This window comes from Malus domestica, chromosome 05 (assembly GCF_042453785.1).
Source record: "Malus domestica chromosome 05, GDT2T_hap1".
Lineage (NCBI taxonomy): Eukaryota > Viridiplantae > Streptophyta > Magnoliopsida > Rosales > Rosaceae > Malus > Malus domestica.
This window is the reverse complement of record NC_091665.1, coordinates 3,119,371-3,137,944: the sequence shown is the minus strand read 5'-3', so window position 1 is coordinate 3,137,944 and position 18,574 is coordinate 3,119,371. Positions and strand designations below refer to the sequence as shown.

Sequence of the window (18,574 nt, the reverse complement as noted above, 5' to 3'; positions counted from 1 at the left end):
AACCTTCCTGGGCATGTTGTGAGTTTTTTTACTTATAAAGTCGTCGGTCGGACTCGTGCTTCCTGTAGGAAGTAGAAGAGGTCCGCGTAGCTGCTATAAGTCGTGACACTCGACTTTATGGCTTCTTAAGCCTTGGCCCTCCCGAGGCACGTTGTGAGATTTTTAACTTATAAAACCGTCGACCGGACCTATGCTTCTCGTAGGAAGCATAGGAGGTCCACGCAGCTACTATAGTTGTGACACTCAACTTTAGTGGCTTCTTGAGCCTTAGCCCTCCCGGGGCACATTGCTAGATTTTTAACTTATAGAGCCGTCAGCCGGACTCGTGCTTCTTATAGAAAGTAGAGGAGGTCCGCGCAGCTACTATAGTTGTGACCCTCAACTTTAGTGGCTTCTTAAGCCTTGGCCATCCCAAGGCTTGTTGCGAGATTTTTGACCTATAGAGTCGTCGGTTGGGCCCGTGCTTCTCGTAGGAAGTAGATGACTATAGTCGTGACACTCGACTTTTGTGGACATTGATGTTGAAGATGACCAGGTTGGCCACACTTGAAACAAGAGTAAGGGCTAGGTCTTGGATTTCTGAAATAGCTATTACTGCTGCTTCCTTTGTTGCCACCTTTTTGACCACTATAATCAGTTATCCGAGTAATCTTCCTTCCACTGTTTGAAAGAGCCTTATTCTTAGCTTGCTTAGCCATATGATCATTATGCTCTTGCTCAATTCGTAAAGTGGCAGCCATTGCCTCCTTGTAGACTGTCAGCCCCAATGCGACTATTATCTTCCGTATAAGGCGTATAAGACCATCAGTGAATCTATTAGTTTTATTCTCCTCATTAGCAACTAGTAGTGGTGCATAACAAGAAAGCTGTGTAAATTTACCTTCATATTGAGTCACTGTGAGATTGCCTTGAGTTAGCTCAACAAATTCCTTCAACTTTGCATTCCTTACGGTTTGAGGGAAGTATTTGCCATAGAAGGTCTTCTCAAAATTAGCCCAAGTCATGGTTTCAACATTGTCAATCCTCCTGATATAGTCCCACCAATGATCTGCTTCACCAACAAACAAATAGGCAGCAAACTCCATTCTAAAATCCTCGGGGATTCTCAAAACATCTAATTTCTTTTTCACTTGTTTAAGCCAAGACTCTGCCTCTAAGGGTTCCGTGGTTCTGGCAAAGTTATGAGGATTTAACTTTTGAAAATCTTTCAAACATGTCAGTCTCCAATTCACATTATTAACTCCCTGATCGTTCATTGGATGATCAATATTCATTTGATCATCACCATCATGATCAATAGTGTTGGCTACAGCGGACATCCTTCAATCCTGAGACGATGTAGAAAACATTTATTCGACAACAACAGACTCTGCTAGACTCCCCAAGAAAATATTAATTAAGCTAAAACTTCTAGACTCAACCCTAACAATCCTACTCCCTAGACTCTGATACCAAATTGTCACACCCCAAAACTTGAGGTGTGAGATTAAGTCAAAATAAATAAAACAAAGTGGTTGTTTAAGGATGCAAAACAAATCTCATCTTAAGATTATGTCAACGAAAATTTAAATCCCCAATTCCCTTAAAGTTAAACTACAAAAGTCAATTTAAAGAAAGAGTTAAAGATCTCATGGTAATACAAACTGTAAAAGCGACCTGAACCGTAAAATTCATTGAAAATTATCTCGTTCAACCAAAATGAGTGAAAATTTCCAGATCCATAGTAGCCCCATGAAACTAAGCTGTGTCAAAATTTCATTGATTTTTGAGTTCGGAAAGTATAGGAAAATTTTAAAACTAAAACAGGCTTGCTGCTGTTTTCCTGTAAAAACAATTTCAGCAGCACTAAATTACTTTGCAAATAAAGCGATTTATATTCCAAAGAACAAAAATCTGAATTTTGCAACATACCACTTAGGTAATAGATACACACCCACAGTTTTAAACATAACCAAGTTCATAGTGGTTCTTCAAGAGCCATTCATAAAACCTTCCAGATTAAAGTAAGTTCATAAAAAACCTTTAGGGCTTCTAACAAGAAAACATTTTCAGGCCATTTGAGGAAAATGTACATAAGCAAAACTATACAAGCTAAAAGACGAGTATTTATATATACATGGTTCTCATGGACCAGGTAAGTAGAGACTCTAACCCACTGAGGTCTACAACAACTTAGGCTACTACACAACAAAAGGATCGATTACAGACAGAGACCAACTATACAACACTTTGGTAGCTCACCCAAAAGACGTGTACGCCTGGACTCCCTTCAACTAGCCCACACTAGAGCTGCCACTTGAAAATCAGCTAGTCAACTCTACACACCTGAAAGTACATGTTTAGAAAAATGGGGTGAGCATAAAATGCCCAATAGGGGTAAGTCCGTAGTCATTTAAAATCTCTAGTGCATGCCGAAAGTAATAAGAGTGATTCAAAACCATTTATTTTCACTACTACGTAATCCAACAATTTGAAATATGCTCAAACATTTCTGGAAAGTAATATATGATAGAAAAACCAAAGGTTTTGGATCATTAGTAGCTTGATAACAACGGTACTACACACAAGTTCGAAATCACTTCTTTTGTCATAAGGATAACAAAGCCATTATCATTTAAAGAATTACTAGCACACCAAATCACAAAGATCTTCTTTTATCCCAACAAGTGATAAGCAGATTGGAAAGAACCGTAATATACCTGGCCAATATACATATCACATGTATTTATCACTTTCGTAACTCATTCTCATAGCCCCCACACATGAAGCTTTCCTCTGGGAACCTTGGGTCATTGTGCCCATAATCAAACAGCTTCACGGGTCATTGTGCCCATTCATACATTTCTCAACATTCTCAACTACACAGGTATTACACCACTTTCCATCTACTTTCACAATTTGAACATTCGTATCAAGATGCTTCAGAAATTGATATTGAGTAAAATGAAAGGCATGCACGTCAACACAATTTAAAAAAAATCATGGCAATCACTTTAAACTCCCCAAAGTTATAGCAACGAAATTCGAATTATTAAAATCAATCTAAAGAGATTTGTTCCACTTCTTCCACATAATTGAAAATGGAAAAACATTTCAAATAAGCTTGGAATAGTGCTCAAATGCCAACAATCCTTGATCAAGTAAAAATGAAAAATCAAAATACTTTTATAGTTAAAACTCCCTTACCTCAAACTAAATTTCTTGACATTCAATTTCCAGGGTGTTCGTTGACTTGTGCCATAGTCCCCTTCTCCTTCTCTTCCTTATCTATAAGTAAGAAAAATCATCACACACCACTTATACAAATATCTAACAACATACCCTAATTCAAGGTTAATTGGGGACTTTAATCAAACACTTGGTGCTCAACTCTAAAACTATAACATGAACTATGATACCTTCATGTTTCCTACTCCCACCCAAAGTAATTCATGGGTTAACAAACCAAAAATCAAATATAGATCCCAAAGGTAAGAAATAGATACCTTAAATGGAGACAAAGGAAAGATCCTCACTTGTTCTAATCTTCACAAGCAAGGAAACTAAACTCTTATTCCTTAGATTTTCTTTTTGGCAAGATAAGAGCTAAAGGGGATAAACCCCTTTCATTTCTTTCAGCTGGAAGGAAATGAGCTAAATGAGGGGTTTCTAGAACCCATCCCCTTTTTTATCCTAAACGTCAGCTTTACTTTTTCTTTTTCTTTTTTTTTTTTTGTTTATTTTTTAGAACTTTTAATGGCCAAAGGCCAATTGATCTAACCTCAAATAAGGCAAATCAATTTTTGCTAACAAAGACCACAAGTGATTCACTCTTAATTCCCACTTAAAATTTTCGGGATATTACAATATCCTTCCGAGTCGCAGCTTTGATCCCTTAGGTCGCTTAACTAGAATTGCAACACTTTGAAATCAAGCCACTTCATGAAGATATGCACATCGAGGATGGACCATCTTGTTCACGCGAGATCTTTCATGGGCAAGGGTCATGCTCTTAACTATCTCTTCCGGTTAAAGACTCGGGTCCCGTGGAATTGAATCCTTCAGTTGGCTAAGTCTATTCTCGTGGAAGGACTATTTTGGCCAATTCTAATAGTCGTCTGGCTCAGGTAGTCGCTGACATCAGGAGAAACTGAGTAGTCGTACTACCCATCCACATCTGGATATTCCGGATAAGCCATGTCTGAACGTGCATAGGGCGTCTTCTGTTTATCGAGGTGGTTATGCCATGTCTGCAGGGCAGAGGGCATTTTACGCCATGTCTACAGGGCAAAGGGCATCTTACGCCATGTCTACAGGGCAAAGGGCATCTTACGCCATATCTGCAGGGCAGCGGGTGTCTTGCACTATGTCCGTCGGGCAGAGGGTGTTTTACACCATGTCTGCAGAGCAACATGTGTCTTGCACCATGTCCGTCGGGAAGAGGGTGTCTTCTGCTTATCACAAAAGGTAGTCAGTTGGTTTATGCATTTGGCCCAGGCTTGTGAATAATTCCTTCAATCTTCAATTAAAATAGAGGCTTTTATTAACTTTGCTCATAGGCAATAATGTCATAACAATTGATAATCCTTGGCATGCGAGGTCTCTGTCCGTCAAGCTACCTTGAGTCTTTAAACTTTTTCGTCTTGAACATGGTCCAAAGAATGGTAAGAGATCACACGTAGTATTTTCTCAGGTTGTAGGCATTCCACTACTTGTTGATTTCTTTGTCGTTCATGGTGGTGAGGGTGTAGCTTCCCTTTCTGCCTACTCGACTGATTTTGTACGGACCTTCCCAGATGGGAGCCATCTTTTTAAAGCCTTCCTGTCGGGCGGTGATGAAGGCTTTTCTGATGACTAAGTCTCCTGGCTGTAATTGCCAGATTTTTGCCCTTTTGTTGTAGCTGGAGAAGAAATGCTGCTGATAGGCCGCAATGCGGGTGATGATCTTCTCGCGCTCTTCCTCTGCCAGGTCTAAGTTAGTGGCCATCTCATTTTCATTCTGCTCGAGGTTCAGCAGTATGGTGTTGATGCTTGGCACTATGACGTTGGGATAAATGATCGCCTCGGAACCATACGCCAAGGAAAATAGAGTCTTGCCTGTTGCTTGCCTTTTAGTGGTGCGGTATGCCCACAGAAGACCGGGGAGCTCATTAAGCCACTTGCCCTTCTTGTCTGAGAGGGTCTTCTTGAGGCAGTCGAGGATGGTCTTGTTGGACATCTCGGCCTACCTGTTACCCTATGGATATTGGGGCGTAGACGTGTGCTACTTGATGCCATATTTTTTGAAGAACCTCGCCAAGTCTTTGCCCACGAACTGTGGACCATTATCGGTGACGATGGAGTGTGGGATGCCGAAATGGCAGATGATGTTCTTCCATATGAAGCGCTTTATGTCTATCTGGGTAGTTGTGGTTATAGGTTCGGCTTTGACCCATTTTGTGAAGTAGTCGGCTACTACGATCATCATGCCCCTGCCCCCAATAGCAGGTGGCAATGGTCCTACCAAGTTAATCGCCCCTTGCATGAATGGCTATGGGCTCATCTGTGAATGGAGTTCGTTAGCAAGTAGTGCGGGCACGGGCTTGAAATGTTGGCAACTGTTACACCTTTGTACATACTCCTTGGCGTCTTGATGCATGGTTGGCCAATAATAGCCAGCATTGAGAGCTTTTTGCACCAAAGAACGGCCTCAGAGTGGTTTCCACATACACCTTTATGGATTGAGCTAAGAATCTTCAGGTCGTCGGAAGACAATAAGCAGTAGAAATGTGGTTCTGAAAAGGATATTCGAACGAGCATGCCGTTCCACATGTAGTAGCGTGCTGCCTTTATTTGGAGCTTCATGGACTTCAGTTTGTCTACGGGGAGCATTCTATTGATTATGTAGTCGATGATGGGATCTTGCCAACTCGAGGTCGTGCTGATCTGCGCCACTTCGCCTGCTAGTTTCTCATATTTGCTTGGCTTTTCTAGGTACTTCACTGGGATTGAGCATCTAAGCTGATGGTTTAATGCAGAACTTACGCTTGGAATGTCGCTAGCTACTATCGTACCTTCTCGAGGTATCAGGTCATCCTTTGATATTTTGCTGCGTACTCTTCTGAAGTTTGGTTGATGATCAGCTGGGAATCGAAATGGATTGCGAGCTTTTTCACCTCTAGGTCTTTCGCTAATTGAAGACCTGCTAGTAGGGCTTCATACTCTGCTTCATTGTTTGATGCTTTGAATCTCAGAGTGAGAACTAGGCATGCCCCCGATCCTAGATGGTTGGATGATCCATCGACTTGCAAACGCCAAAAATCTCCATCAAGTGGGGCAGGTATGGCTATAGCGTGCTCGGCTACCTTCGGGGCACTTTCAGGCTGTGTTGCTGTATCCTTCAGGCTTGGGGTGAATTTTGCTATGAAGTCCGCCAATGCCTGGGCTTTTATTGCTATGCGGGGTTAGTATGCTAGGCCGTATTGACCAATTTCCAACGCCCACTTCTTTACTCGTTGAAAAGCGTTTGGACTGTGCAAAACTGATCGTAGTGGGTATCGATGAGAGCTTTGGATATGTAGAATACAGGCAGTTGGGTCTCTTCTCGTATGAGGGCAGAGCTCACTGCTACTTCCGATACCGCCAAATAGATGTATAAGTTCTCCGCTGCTTCCGGTTTGGATAGTAGTGGAGGTGATGTCAGGTACTGCTTCAGGTCCTAAAATGCTTTCTCGTACTCATCGTCCCACTTATCCTTCTGCACCTTTTTTATTGCCTTGAAGAATGGCTTGCATCAGTTAGTAGATCGCGAAAGGAAACGATTGAGTGCGGAAGCTCCTCCGGTCAAACTTTGGATCTCCTTCAGAGTCATGGGTGATTTCATGTCTAATATCACTTTGATCTTCCTTGGATAAGCCTCGATTCTTCGTTGGGTTACAAGGTACAATAAGAATCGACCTGAGGAGACGCTTAATGTGCACTTGGCTAGGTTGAGCTTCATGTTGTACTCTCGAAGAATGGTAAAAATTTTCGCCAAGTTACGAATATGGTCTGACTGTTGCTTGCCTTTCACCATGATGTCATCGACGTAGACTTCTATGGTGACTCCAATTTGCTTCTTGAACATCATGTTTACAAGTCGTTGGTAGGTTGCTCTGGCGTTCTTAAGGCCAAAAGGCATGACCTTGTAGCAATATGTGCCTTGCTCGATCACGAATGTAGTTTCTTCTTTGTCAGGATTGTGCATGGAAATTTGATTGTAGCCCGAATACGCGTCTAAGAAACTAAGCAGCTAGTTCCCAAATGTTGAGTTAACGAGAATGTCGATTTAGGTAACCGGGTAGTTGTCTTTAGGGCATGCCCTGTTGAGGTCGGTGTAATCCACACACACTCTCCATTTGCCCTTCTCTTTTTTCATCACTAGCATGACGTTGGCCAGCCATGCTGAATATGCCACTTCCTCAATGAATCCGGCCTCCGGTAGCTTGTTGATCTCCACTTCAATAATCGCTACTCACTCTGGTATGAAATGTCACTTTTTTTGGATCACAAGTTTGGCAGCGGGATTGACGTTTAGCTTGTGACAAGTTATCGCTAGATCAATGTCGGGCATGTCAAAGGGTAACTATGAGAAGACGTCACGATTTTCCCTAAGGAAAACCATGAGTTCTTCATTCTCCGTTGGGCTCAGCCATGAGCCTATTCTAGCAGTCTTTTCTGGCTGGTGAGGGTTAACAATAATGTTCTCGGCATCTTTTTCAGGTTTCCATCCTGATTCATCTTCTAGGGCATTGTCTACCTTAATGCCATCTTTTTGACTGGCCTGCTGTAATTGTTATTTAGCAGGAGGTAAAGTCATCTTTCTGCATTTCAGCTACTACTGCTGGGGCGAAAGATCTCTTCTTTGACTCCTTGAGAACTTGTATAGTGCATCGCCTAGACATGGCCTGGTCGCCTTTGATCTCTCTGACTGCTCCTCCCGGGATGCGGAATTAGATTTTCTGATACTTGGTCGATGTCACAGCTCCAATTTTCACCAGGCAAGGACGACTCAATATCCCATTATGGAGAGATGGGTCGCTAACGATCATGAAGGTCTGCGATGTGACAATTGGTGGGCTGGTTACGTCAAGTGTGATAGTGCCAATAGCGGTTGAGGTAAGTTCGTTGAATCCGGTCAAGACCTTTGCTTTGCGTTGGATTGTACTTTCCAGGCTCATCTTTTGAATGATCAACAGTTGTAGAAGGTTGATTGAGCTGCCGTTGTCCACCATGACTCTGTCAACTATGGAATGGGCCAATTGTACAGAAATCACCAGGGCGTCGTCGTGGGGAAAGTCTACTCCCTCAGCGTCATGCTCGGTAAAGTCGACAATTGGTCTAGATACAGCATCTACAGCTTGAAATTAATTGACCGATCTTACCTGCTGGATTTTCCTCTTCTTGGAGTTATTGGTGGCCCCAGATGCTCGGATTCAACAAAGATTCTGTTGATTCGAATTGTCTTGGTTGGGGGTTCGGCATCAACATCTGCTTCTTGCCTTGGCCAGGCAACTGGTCTGTCGACATATTGGTCGCACTTGCCTTCCTTCACGAGTTGCTCGAGATACCTTCTCCATGTGGTGCAATCATTGGTTATGTGCCTAAGACCCTTGTGGAATGCACAGTATTTGGTTTGGTCCATCTTCGAGGTGTTGCCCTTTAAAGGTGGTGGCGACTTGAACCATGGCTTGTCCTTGAGGTCGCGAAGTATTTGGTTGATCGGGACTGAGAACCTGATGTATGTCTTGGGCGCCGTGCCTCCCTTCGTTGGGGACCGGTCCTTACGTTTGTCTCCTAGCTTGTTATTGATGTTGAGCGGTTTATCACTCGCCTTCTTCTAAGTTGGTTTCGCGGCTTTACGTGGCTACTCAGGCGGCTTCTGGGAGCGCTTTTCCTCATCCCAGAGGGAATGCTTTTCTACCAAAGCATAAGAGTTTGCTAGTGACAGGTTTTCACCCATAATCAATTCCCCAAAAACCAAGTGATGTGCTCGGAGTCTTTTTCGGAAAGTTGAGCATGTGATGCTATCATTGCATATGAAGATCTTTGCCTTTTCCGCCTTGAATCTCTTGACATAAGTGCGAAGTGACTCATTCAGGTCATTCCTCATGCTAAAAAGGTGGTCAGATTTCTTCTTGATTGAGCGGTAAGGAAAATATTCCTTAGTGAAAACCAAGGAATGTTTGTCGAAGTTCCGAATCGAACTTGGCGATAGAGTGTGGAACCAGTCTTGTTATTCGCCTTGTAGTGTCGTGGGAAATTTTTTACACATGAGAGCGTCATTGGTGGCGTAGAAGGTCATGGCACTTCGGTAGTGCATCAAATGTATGTTCGGATCTTCATCTCCCCTAAATAAGGTGAAATGTGGCAGGTTGAACTTCCGCTGTGGTTCTGTCCGCTCAATCTCGTTTGTAAATGGTGACCTACTCAGGTTGGCCATGTTTCTACAAAGGGCATCTTGGTAGTGTCAATGCACTGGAATTCGCGCAGTTGTTCTGCTACGAGCCTTTGTACTTCTTCTTGGATTTGCACTTGGTGAGGCAGCGGAGCCTCCGGCTGCCCCCGGTGTTGACCTGCTGGTCTATGTTGCTCTTCAGCATGTCCTGTTCTTCTGTGTCGCGGTCACTGTGCACGTAGTCCATGTTATGCTGCTCGCCGTTGCACTGGGCGAGGGCTGCCAGTGGAACTTGAGTTAGACTGTTCACATGCCCTTCTCTATGCATTATGTGGCTACCTACTATGTTGCCTCGTAGGAGGATCTTCTTATAGGCCTAGCCTCGTGCGGACGTTTTGCCTGGAATGTCTTGAGTGCTCATTGGAATGTGGACTTAACCTCGAATGCATACTGACTCGTGTGCCAAGTAAGGAATAAACGCTTCTTTATGCATTTGGGCAGGAGAAAACGTTTCCCCTAAGGCCCAAACAAGAGTGCACACTACCCAAACGCATGGTTCGTGACGGACTGAGCGGCTCTTTACCGGGACATCGCTGGAACGAGTCACGTTCTTCCGTCATTATCCTGCTTCGGGACACCTCATCTGGGGTGCGCTACATCTTAATTCGCTTGAGGAGTTGGTTCGCCAAGGTGGTCTGCTGCGCAAGGGCGTTCATCAAATTGGCAACCTGTAGGGGCAGGTGGTGCTTGCCATTTGGATTGGAAGAGCTTGGATGATAGGCGTCTCCATGCGTGGTGGAAGTATAGTGGACTGTAGGTAGAAAGCTTAAGCCTAGAGTGAGTAATCCTGCAGAAAAGTAGGGCGTAAGTAACCCTGAATCGATTACGGGTCCGGTGGTCGAAATCTGGATTGTTGAAGGTGGCCATGGATTAGATTAGGCTGCAGGTTGGGTCGTTGGAAAAAACCGCGGGGCGCGTCAGACCTGTGCCTGCTTGCCTTGAACTTGCATGGCCGTGGACCCTCCTAGCCGTTGGGCTGCCACATCTTGGCCCTCTAGCTGAGTGGCTTGGGCTTGGGCCCACTGAGCTGCTTGGCTGGCAGCAACTACCGAATTCTGGGCCCGAGTTCGGACCTGCTGTGCAACAAAGCCTACTGTTGCATTAGGCGGGGCCTCCTGCCCAGGGCTTGCTATGGCAGTTGCCAAGTTCGGGGCCTCTTACCCAAGGGCTTCGAAGTGGACCTAGGCCTCATGCCTAGGGTTTGGTGGAAGTGGTGTCGTGGCTTAGTGGCTTTGCCATGGCTGCTGGGTCACGGTGATGATGGTGGTGGCGTGGCTTCGCATCAGTGGGGCTCCTCCTACCGTCGCGTTGAGCCTCGAGGATCTCCGTTGTGGGGTTATATCCTCATCTCGACTCTCCGGTCCAAATCCTTGCACGTATAGGGTTCCATTCATCGTAGTTTTTGAATTTCCTACCATTGTATCCTTTCTCCAGGGATTGATCAATAATTTTTTCTAGGAAAAATTAATTGATACGACGTGTGAGAAATTCAGCGTAATAGAAAATTCAACAAACTAATGCGAGAGGCTTCTTCAAGTATTTTGAATTAGCTCTCAATGAAAGCACCAATTTGTCGATGCAAATTTCCACCGTCTTCAGTGTGCAGCCAAAAATAATCACAAGGCAACATGTGGATTTTTGGTGAAAATGACAAAGTTACCCCTGAGACACATCGGTTGTCCTACGCGCGAGCAGTGGACAATCATTCTTTAATCAAGCCAAGAGTGTCCAAAAAAAGATAACCAATTCCAAATTATCTCATCCATCCTCATCTTAGGCAATTACTTCATAACCTACAAATTATTCCATATAAATGGAGATTAATTGGCTAATTAATGAATTAAATCCTAATTAATCCATTAATCACCAATTAAATCACCCATTTTTCACACAAAAAACCTCTAAGGGCCGGCCACCTCCATTCCCTATGACCCTATTTTTTTTCTAAAAAATGAGGTCCACACTCTTGCTAAAATTCTCCAAAACTCTCAAACACTTTTCTCTTTAAATTCTAACTTTGACATCGGAGGTTCTTCGGCCAAAGCCCCCCACCCCCCAAATTCATCGTGGGCGCGTGAGGCTCTTGGCCTTGACCTAAGGTGTTATTTGTTTTCTAGGTGCAATTATCTCCAAGATCAAGGAAGAAGAAATTTTCATCCACAAATTGGTGTTTTCATTGAGAGTTGAGTCCCACATTTGTAGAAGACTCTCGCATCCAAGGTTTTCTATTTTCTTGTCCATTTGTAGATTTTTCGTACGTTCTTATTATTAGAATTTTTTTATTTGCAAAAATTCTTTGATAAAACGTAAAACAAAAGTACAATGGCTAGAAATTTAGAAAATTCAACAAATGAAAATTTCAACATTCAAGATATGGGACCACAGCGATCCACGAGGCTAAATGTGACAATAAGTGGAGCGGCACCACCACCATGGGAACCACCATGGTGGCTACCTCAGTAGCCACTTGCGGCGAGGTCCATGGCACCACTACCACAGCCCGATCGTCCCATCAAAGCAATCCTAAGCCATGTCGTTTCAAGCCCAACGCGTTGCCAAGCCGAGCCCTAGCCTCGCACCTATATACACCACACACTGAGCAACCTACTCTCATGGCCCAGCTTGCTCTCACCAAGCAGCCTGCTTCCGTGGCCCAGCCTACTCCCGTGGCATTCCAAGCAGCCCAAATCGGTCCAAGATTAGTTCAACCGTCCCGGCTGTAAATTTATAGGCCTACGATCGAACCAGGGGCATTTTCACTACGTTTCTCCGTGGATTTGACATTTCCCAATTCAAATCTCGCGCCCAGAGCCCATCATAATTCCATTGCTCAATGAGGCACATTCCTTCCAAGCCCTTCCAATCTAAACGGCGAACAACACTTGTCTCGACAAGTCATAGAGTTGACGAGCGTCCTTGCACAACAAATAACCTTGGTGAATCAACTCTTGCAACGCACTGAGATTCAACGTGCCTCGGACGAGATGTTCTAAATTAGAACAAGGGCAAACGAAGTTCTCCACCAGAGTCCCGGCAAGTAGCCCATCAACCAGTCAAGATCCGAGCGTTCAGGTTGTTTACACTCCAGTCTGGGTCCTTAAGATAGCGTATACCCTCGTCTTAACGCACGGATGAGCGTGCATTCCCGATCAAGCCCAGACGAACATAAGTTCACAGTTGAGGTCACACTCAGATTATCAACATGGACAACCTTTCAGGCGAAGTGTTCATTCACAACTACGCTCACTAGGAGTATTTTCCACCTCACATCAGAGTAGGCAGCACGACAGACAGAGATAAGCAGTCACTTAATTCGACTCAAGTTCAACCGCCAGCCTACAAGAAGCCCGTTCGCCTGCCAAAGACATGCCCTATGTACTGCAGCCACGACATAGACGAGTCGAGCATATGAGAGAGCGGCCCAAACCCATAGGTCATGATCGGAGGCAGCCGAAAGTTGCATTGCTCCATCAGAAGCAAATTCAAGAATAAGTTGAGAGGCTTATAACCAAACGATTGCGCAATTTCCAACATAACGAGGCTGCTGATGATTCGCTTCGACGAGACATGACCAGTACAAGCATGTCACCATTTACGAATGAGATCGAGCGGACAGATCCACCTCTCAGGTTCACCATGCCTCACTTCACTCCGTACAAGGGAGACAAAGATCCAAATCGACATCTCAAGCACTACTGCGGTACCATGATCCTCTATATGAACAACGACACACTTATGTGCAAAATTTTTGCCATAACTCTACAAGGGGAGACTCAAGATTCGTTTCACACTCTACCGTCGCAGTCAATCCGGAGTTTCAACAAACTTTCCTTTGTTTTCACTAAGGAGTATTCATCTAACCGCTCAATCAAAATGACATCTGGCCATCTCTTCAGCATTATAAAAAACCCTTGGGAGACAATTCGCGACTATGTCAAGAGGTTCAAAGCGAAGAAGGCCAAGATTGTTGGTTGGAACGAGAACATAACAACGGCAGCATTCAGAAATGAGCTTCCCACCGAACACCCTTTATTCGAAAAACTAATAATGGGAGAAGAACTAACCCTAGCAACTTCATATGCTTTGGCAGAAAAACATGCGCTATAGGACGAGGCCAAGTAGTCCAACAAAAATGAGTCAGAAAAGAAGCATGTGGAACGTTCCCTAACCAAAGAAGACTCGGTGCCTGAAACATTCACCAAGTTCACAGTTCCAATTGGTCAAATTCTCCGTAAGCTCAAGAACGAACCTTGGTTCGAACTGCCGCCACCCATGAGAGGCGATTTTACTAGGTTGGATCATACGAAGTATTGCGCATTCCATCAAGGACCAGGCCACACTACCAACGACTGCATGAAGTGGAAGCAGTACTTTGAGAAGCTAACAAATGAGGGTCGATGCAACAAGTATATTGACAAGTCAACGAAACGAGCAGGGGAAGTCTCCGTCACCCCCATGAACCTCGTTTGGGCTTTTCCAAATAAGTTCGAAGTCTTAAGCAGCTCGACGAACAAGGCCTCGCAAGCCTAAGATTATCCAGTATGTTATGCAGTTTCTACCTTCTAGCACAATTGATTTATTTCTTCATTCTCAATGAAGGTTCAAGAAGTTACTCATAAGCCTGGCTCAACTGCTATCCACAACAACTGCTCAAAACCCTTTTTGGGTCTGCTCTCCAGTGCGAAAGGATAAACTAATTGCTCTTCAGTGCGAGAGGGTAAACTAATTCCCCGACACCCGTATGGGTTTGCTTTCCAGTGCGAGAGGGTAAACTAATTGCTCTCCAGTGCGAGAGGATAAACTAATTGCTCTCCAGTGCGATAGGGTAAACCAATTCCCCGACACCCGTATGGGTCTGCTCTCTAATGCGAGAGGATAAATTAATTGCTCTCCAGTGCGAGAAGGTAAACCAGTATGGGTCTGCTCTTCGGTGCGAGAGGATAAACTAATTGCTCTCCAGTGCATAAGGGTAAACCAATTCCCCGACACCCATATGGATCTACTCTCAAGTGTAAGAGGATAAACTAATTGCTTTCCAATGCGAGAGGGTAAACTAATTGCTCTCCAATGCATAAGGGTAAACTAATTCGCTAACACCTATCTGGGTAAGCTTTCCAGTGCGAGAAGGCTACATAGCTTAAAAGATCGAATATCAACTAGGGAGCGAATGGTTAAGGGGCAACAACCACTTTTGCACTTAACAGTTCACTCATCCGACACTTCATCTTTAGCAGCTCCGATCTTGGCAGCTTTATCCTTGATTGCTCCATCTACGGCAGCTGAGAAATCAAGCAGTTTCCTCATTTTTAGCAAAGCAACCCAGACATTGCAGCCCAATCCGTTGCCCATGCCACTTCACTTCCTTGGCCCATGCCAAGCCAATCCTTGACTTCAATTAAGCCGAGCAGCACAAGCAATGGCCCCTACCACACCATCTCTTTGGCCCATGACAAGTCGACTCCTGGCCCCTGCCAGCCGACGTGCCGCACCACCCCGATGGCTGCCCCGTGGCAGCACCTCCCAAGAAGAAGACAAGGAGAATTAAGTTTTCCTTACATCGGTGCGACGCGGAGAAGACGAAGAAAGCAACGAAAGACGGTCCTTTGCACGGCCAAGATGTAGAAGATTGCTAGAGGAGGGGGAACAAATATCCTCTAAGCGCTCTCTCTCTCTCTTGTAGGGTAGAATAAATCACTCTCCAAAGTTGATTTAATAACACACTTAAGGTGGACTTAAATAGGCTTTGAGAGAAATTTATTTCTCTTTCCTAGAAGGATCTAATTTTATATTAAAGAGGGAATCTACATCAAAACAGGAAGCAGTCCTAAGTTTCCTAGAGCAAGAAGATCTCTACACCTGTTGCCATTTCCTGTGAGCAGCCCAGCAGGTGTGGGGGCATTTGTGGAGCCAAAAATAATCACAAGTAACACGTGGATTTTTGGTAAAAAGGACAAAGTTATCCCTGAGACACACCGGTTGTCCTACATGCGAGCAGTGGACAATCATTCTTTAATCAAGCCAAGAGTGTCCGAAAAAGGTAACCAATTCCAAATTATCTCATCCATCCTCATCTCAGGTAATCACTTCATAACCTACAAATTATTCCATATAAATGGAGATTAATTGGCTAATTAATGGATTAATTCCTAATTAATCCATAAATCACCAATTAAATCACCCATTTTTCACACAAAAAGCCTCTAAGGGCCGGCCACCCCCATTCTCTATATATATGACCCTATTTTTTCTCAAAAAGGAGGTCCACACTCTTGCTAAAATTTTCCAAAACTCTCAAACACTTTTCTCTCTAAATTCTAACTTTGGCATTGGAGGTTCTTCGGCCAAAGCCCCCCCCCCCCACATTCATCGTGGGCACGTGAGGCTCTTGGCCTTGACCTAAGGTGTTATTTGTTTTGTAGGTGCAATTTTGTCATCAAGGAGGAAGAAATTTGCATCCACATTCAGTCTTGATGAAAAAGCACCTGCAAAACAATCAACACCTTTGATCAGAGACCTAAGCCTCACACGCCCATGAGGTGGGGGGGTTAGGTCAACGGATATCCGATGCCTAAGTTAGTTTCTTTGAGAGAGTAAAGTGTTTTGGCTTTTTAGGGTTGCAAAAGCCCCCCAAAAATGGTAGAATATGGGGTATTATAGGGCTAGGGCCGGCCATATAAGGTTTAATGGATAAATATTCTCTAAATATTCCCAAGATATTTAATAGGAGATAATATCTTGAGATAATAGGGTAATAATCCTTAATTAATTTAAATTAAGATTACTTACTTGATTGGAGTCAATCTTTAATTAGAAATGTATTAAAGATAGGATTTGGGTAATTAATCCTTATCTTTAATTCCTTGCCATGGGCAGGTGAGTTGTGGACAGTTGTGTTCAGCTGCTGGGTCCTTTAGGGAGGTGAGCTGCACGTGGGAGAATCTGAGAAGTCTGCCCATTTATTGAGGGCAATCTTGTTCTTCTTGAATAAAAGTCTACGTGTTGCCTCTAAAATTTTTGGGATTATTTTAGGCTCCACAATAGCCTTCCAACTGATACCACTGAATCTGGGAAGTTGGATGAAATATTGGACCGGATGATGCAAACAGCGATGAAAAAGTTACCTTTGATGAGTTCAAAGCTGCAATGCAGAGATACAGCTCTCTCCAAGATGTTGTCCTCTCCTTTGTTCGACCAACTTTTGAATTCTGCAAGTTAATTTTCTTTGTTTATTGTTTTGGATAAATGATCAAAAAGCTTAAAATAAACGGCAAATAATTAACTTCTAAAAATACCCTTCACATAAACAAAGAAAGTAAAAAAAGACAAAATACCTTATATATTTAAAATTAGACAAAAGACTATATATATTTTGTGGCCAATTTACTAAAGGGAAGAGGGAGGATCCGGCAACTGAGAGAACCAATGATGCTTAAGAAAATTGTTGGATGTATTTTTAGCCATGAGAAAAGAGAAACTTACTTCCCAAGTAATACATAGTCTAATAGAAAATAATCTCCTAGAGTAAAGATAATCATAAACCCAATCTATCTAGGATTTCCACAACCACACATGTGCTTAGTATTAATTACAACAATTTAAGAGTTTTATTGAGAAATTGAAAATAAAAGAGAGAATTCACAAAATAATAAATGACTGAAAGGAGAACAAAATTATTTACTATTTATAATAGGGCTTCACTAATTTTTTTTAGGGCCTAAACTACCCTTCGGTTCCTCTGAATCCTTTCCCTCAAGGCTCAAACACGCACGCGCAGTGTGTGGCCAAATTCTAGTGGACAATAACACAGGAAATAGTCATGTTCGTGCCATGTCATCAGAATTGTGAATATTTAACCCTAGGGTTTAGGGATAAAACAACCCGCATTAAGTGCTAGCAACCTCTCTCGCTAGTCTCTCAGTTTTCTTCGTTTTCTGATTCTCTTGTCATTGAAACCCTAGCCATAATCCGTTTCTACTACTCGATATTCCCTAAAAAAAGGCCAGACCTCACCATCGGCATCCTAGACAGCTGCCTTTACATATCGACACTTGAGTTGCAAAGGTATTCCATATAAGAATCGACGACATATCTTTAATTTTCTGTCCATGAAAGAAATCCGAGTAGGCATGGGGTTTAATGAGAGAAAACTTTAACATAGGGCAGATATTGGTGTTTTCTTATATGTATTTACCGTCTGATGATAAATTTTTGGGATTTTTTTAGTGTTTTCATTGTTGCATTATTGTTGCGATGGCGTCTGAGGATGCATACCTACAACATCTGGTGACTGGGTATGTTTTTTGTCTTTGTCTCATCAAAAGTTTGTTCTGTAATATGAAATACATGATTAATAATGTATTTTTATTTTTGTTTTGTTAAGGCACCAAGTCCCAACTCAGGTGTACGATCTGTTAACTCCCCTACAAAATGGATCAACAATAATGTAAGTCTTTAGAATTGTACCACAATAATTGAACTCTTTAGAATTGCACATAAATGTTGAGTTATGAGATTTATTTGTTTAATATCATATAATATTTTACAGGAATTCATTTTTAGTTTCGGTGCCAAGTTTGAATATGAGCGTCATTGTTCATCCGGCAGACTCAGGATTAAATTTGGCTAAAAAAATTAGTGCTGAAACGGGAGAAGACCTGAACCAATTAGTAATGGTAACACATGGTTATCATATTATGCGTCATATAGAATTAAGAGAAATTCCGGGAATTAAAGATTATAGAGATATAGATATAGGATCAATGGCTATGGGAATGTATCCATATCCTCTGTACCCAGCTGAGTCAACAATTAGATACACATTATTTATGGACTAGTGATAGGTTGTCTGTCGAAATATTTAGCAGTTTGAACGAATGGGCTGTTGAATACTTTGGGACTCCCGCTAGGTTTACTTTGAGAGATAAAGAGCGTGCGGCGGAGACCCACCCACAGTCTCCCAACAACCATCCACCCGATTCATCTACAGGTCCCCCTCCACCACCCTTCCCACCGCACCAGCCCCACCACCCCACCCTGGCTCCCTCCCCACCTATCCAGACGAACGGCCGCCAACCCTGCCTGGCCCTCCGACGTAGATACACACTATTTATGGATGTACCA

General features: G+C 43.2%; 4 protein-coding genes across 4 annotated transcripts; 1 reads left to right on the top strand and 3 right to left on the bottom strand.

The window, feature by feature from the left end:
* Positions 1 to 437: 437 nt before the first annotated feature.
* LOC139195857 (uncharacterized) lies at positions 438 to 1,319 on the bottom strand. The gene has a single exon (XM_070821614.1). It carries the CDS (start codon positions 1,317 to 1,319, stop codon positions 438 to 440), a length of 882 nt encoding a protein of 293 aa, XP_070677715.1.
* Positions 1,320 to 4,687: 3,368 nt separating this feature from the next.
* Positions 4,688 to 5,197, bottom strand: LOC139195856 (uncharacterized). Its single transcript, XM_070821613.1, has one exon. The coding sequence runs from the start codon at positions 5,195 to 5,197 to the stop codon at positions 4,688 to 4,690; it is 510 nt and encodes a 169-aa protein (XP_070677714.1).
* Positions 5,198 to 7,949: 2,752 nt separating this feature from the next.
* LOC139195855 (uncharacterized) lies at positions 7,950 to 8,641 on the bottom strand. Its single transcript, XM_070821612.1, has 2 exons — positions 8,382 to 8,641; positions 7,950 to 8,337 (listed from the first exon to the last, which is right to left on the bottom strand). The coding sequence occupies exons 1-2, from the start codon at positions 8,639 to 8,641 to the stop codon at positions 7,950 to 7,952; spliced, it is 648 nt and encodes a 215-aa protein (XP_070677713.1).
* Positions 8,642 to 13,021: 4,380 nt separating this feature from the next.
* LOC139195854 (uncharacterized) lies at positions 13,022 to 13,561 on the top strand. The gene has a single exon (XM_070821611.1). It carries the CDS (start codon positions 13,022 to 13,024, stop codon positions 13,559 to 13,561), a length of 540 nt encoding a protein of 179 aa, XP_070677712.1.
* Positions 13,562 to 18,574: the final 5,013 nt, after the last annotated feature.

Coding starts and splice junctions, on each gene's coding strand:
- LOC139195854 (XM_070821611.1), top strand. CDS start 13,022: ATGACCAGTACAAGCATGTCACCATTTACGAATGAGATCGAGCGGACA.
- LOC139195856 (XM_070821613.1), bottom strand. CDS start 5,197: ATGTCCAACAAGACCATCCTCGACTGCCTCAAGAAGACCCTCTCAGAC.
- LOC139195857 (XM_070821614.1), bottom strand. CDS start 1,319: ATGTCCGCTGTAGCCAACACTATTGATCATGATGGTGATGATCAAATG.
- LOC139195855 (XM_070821612.1), bottom strand. CDS start 8,641: ATGGACCAAACCAAATACTGTGCATTCCACAAGGGTCTTAGGCACATA. Junction 8,338..8,381: donor AGAAGAGGAAAATCCAGCAG/GTAAGATCGGTC, acceptor TGCTGTATCTAG/ACCAATTGTCGACTTTACCG.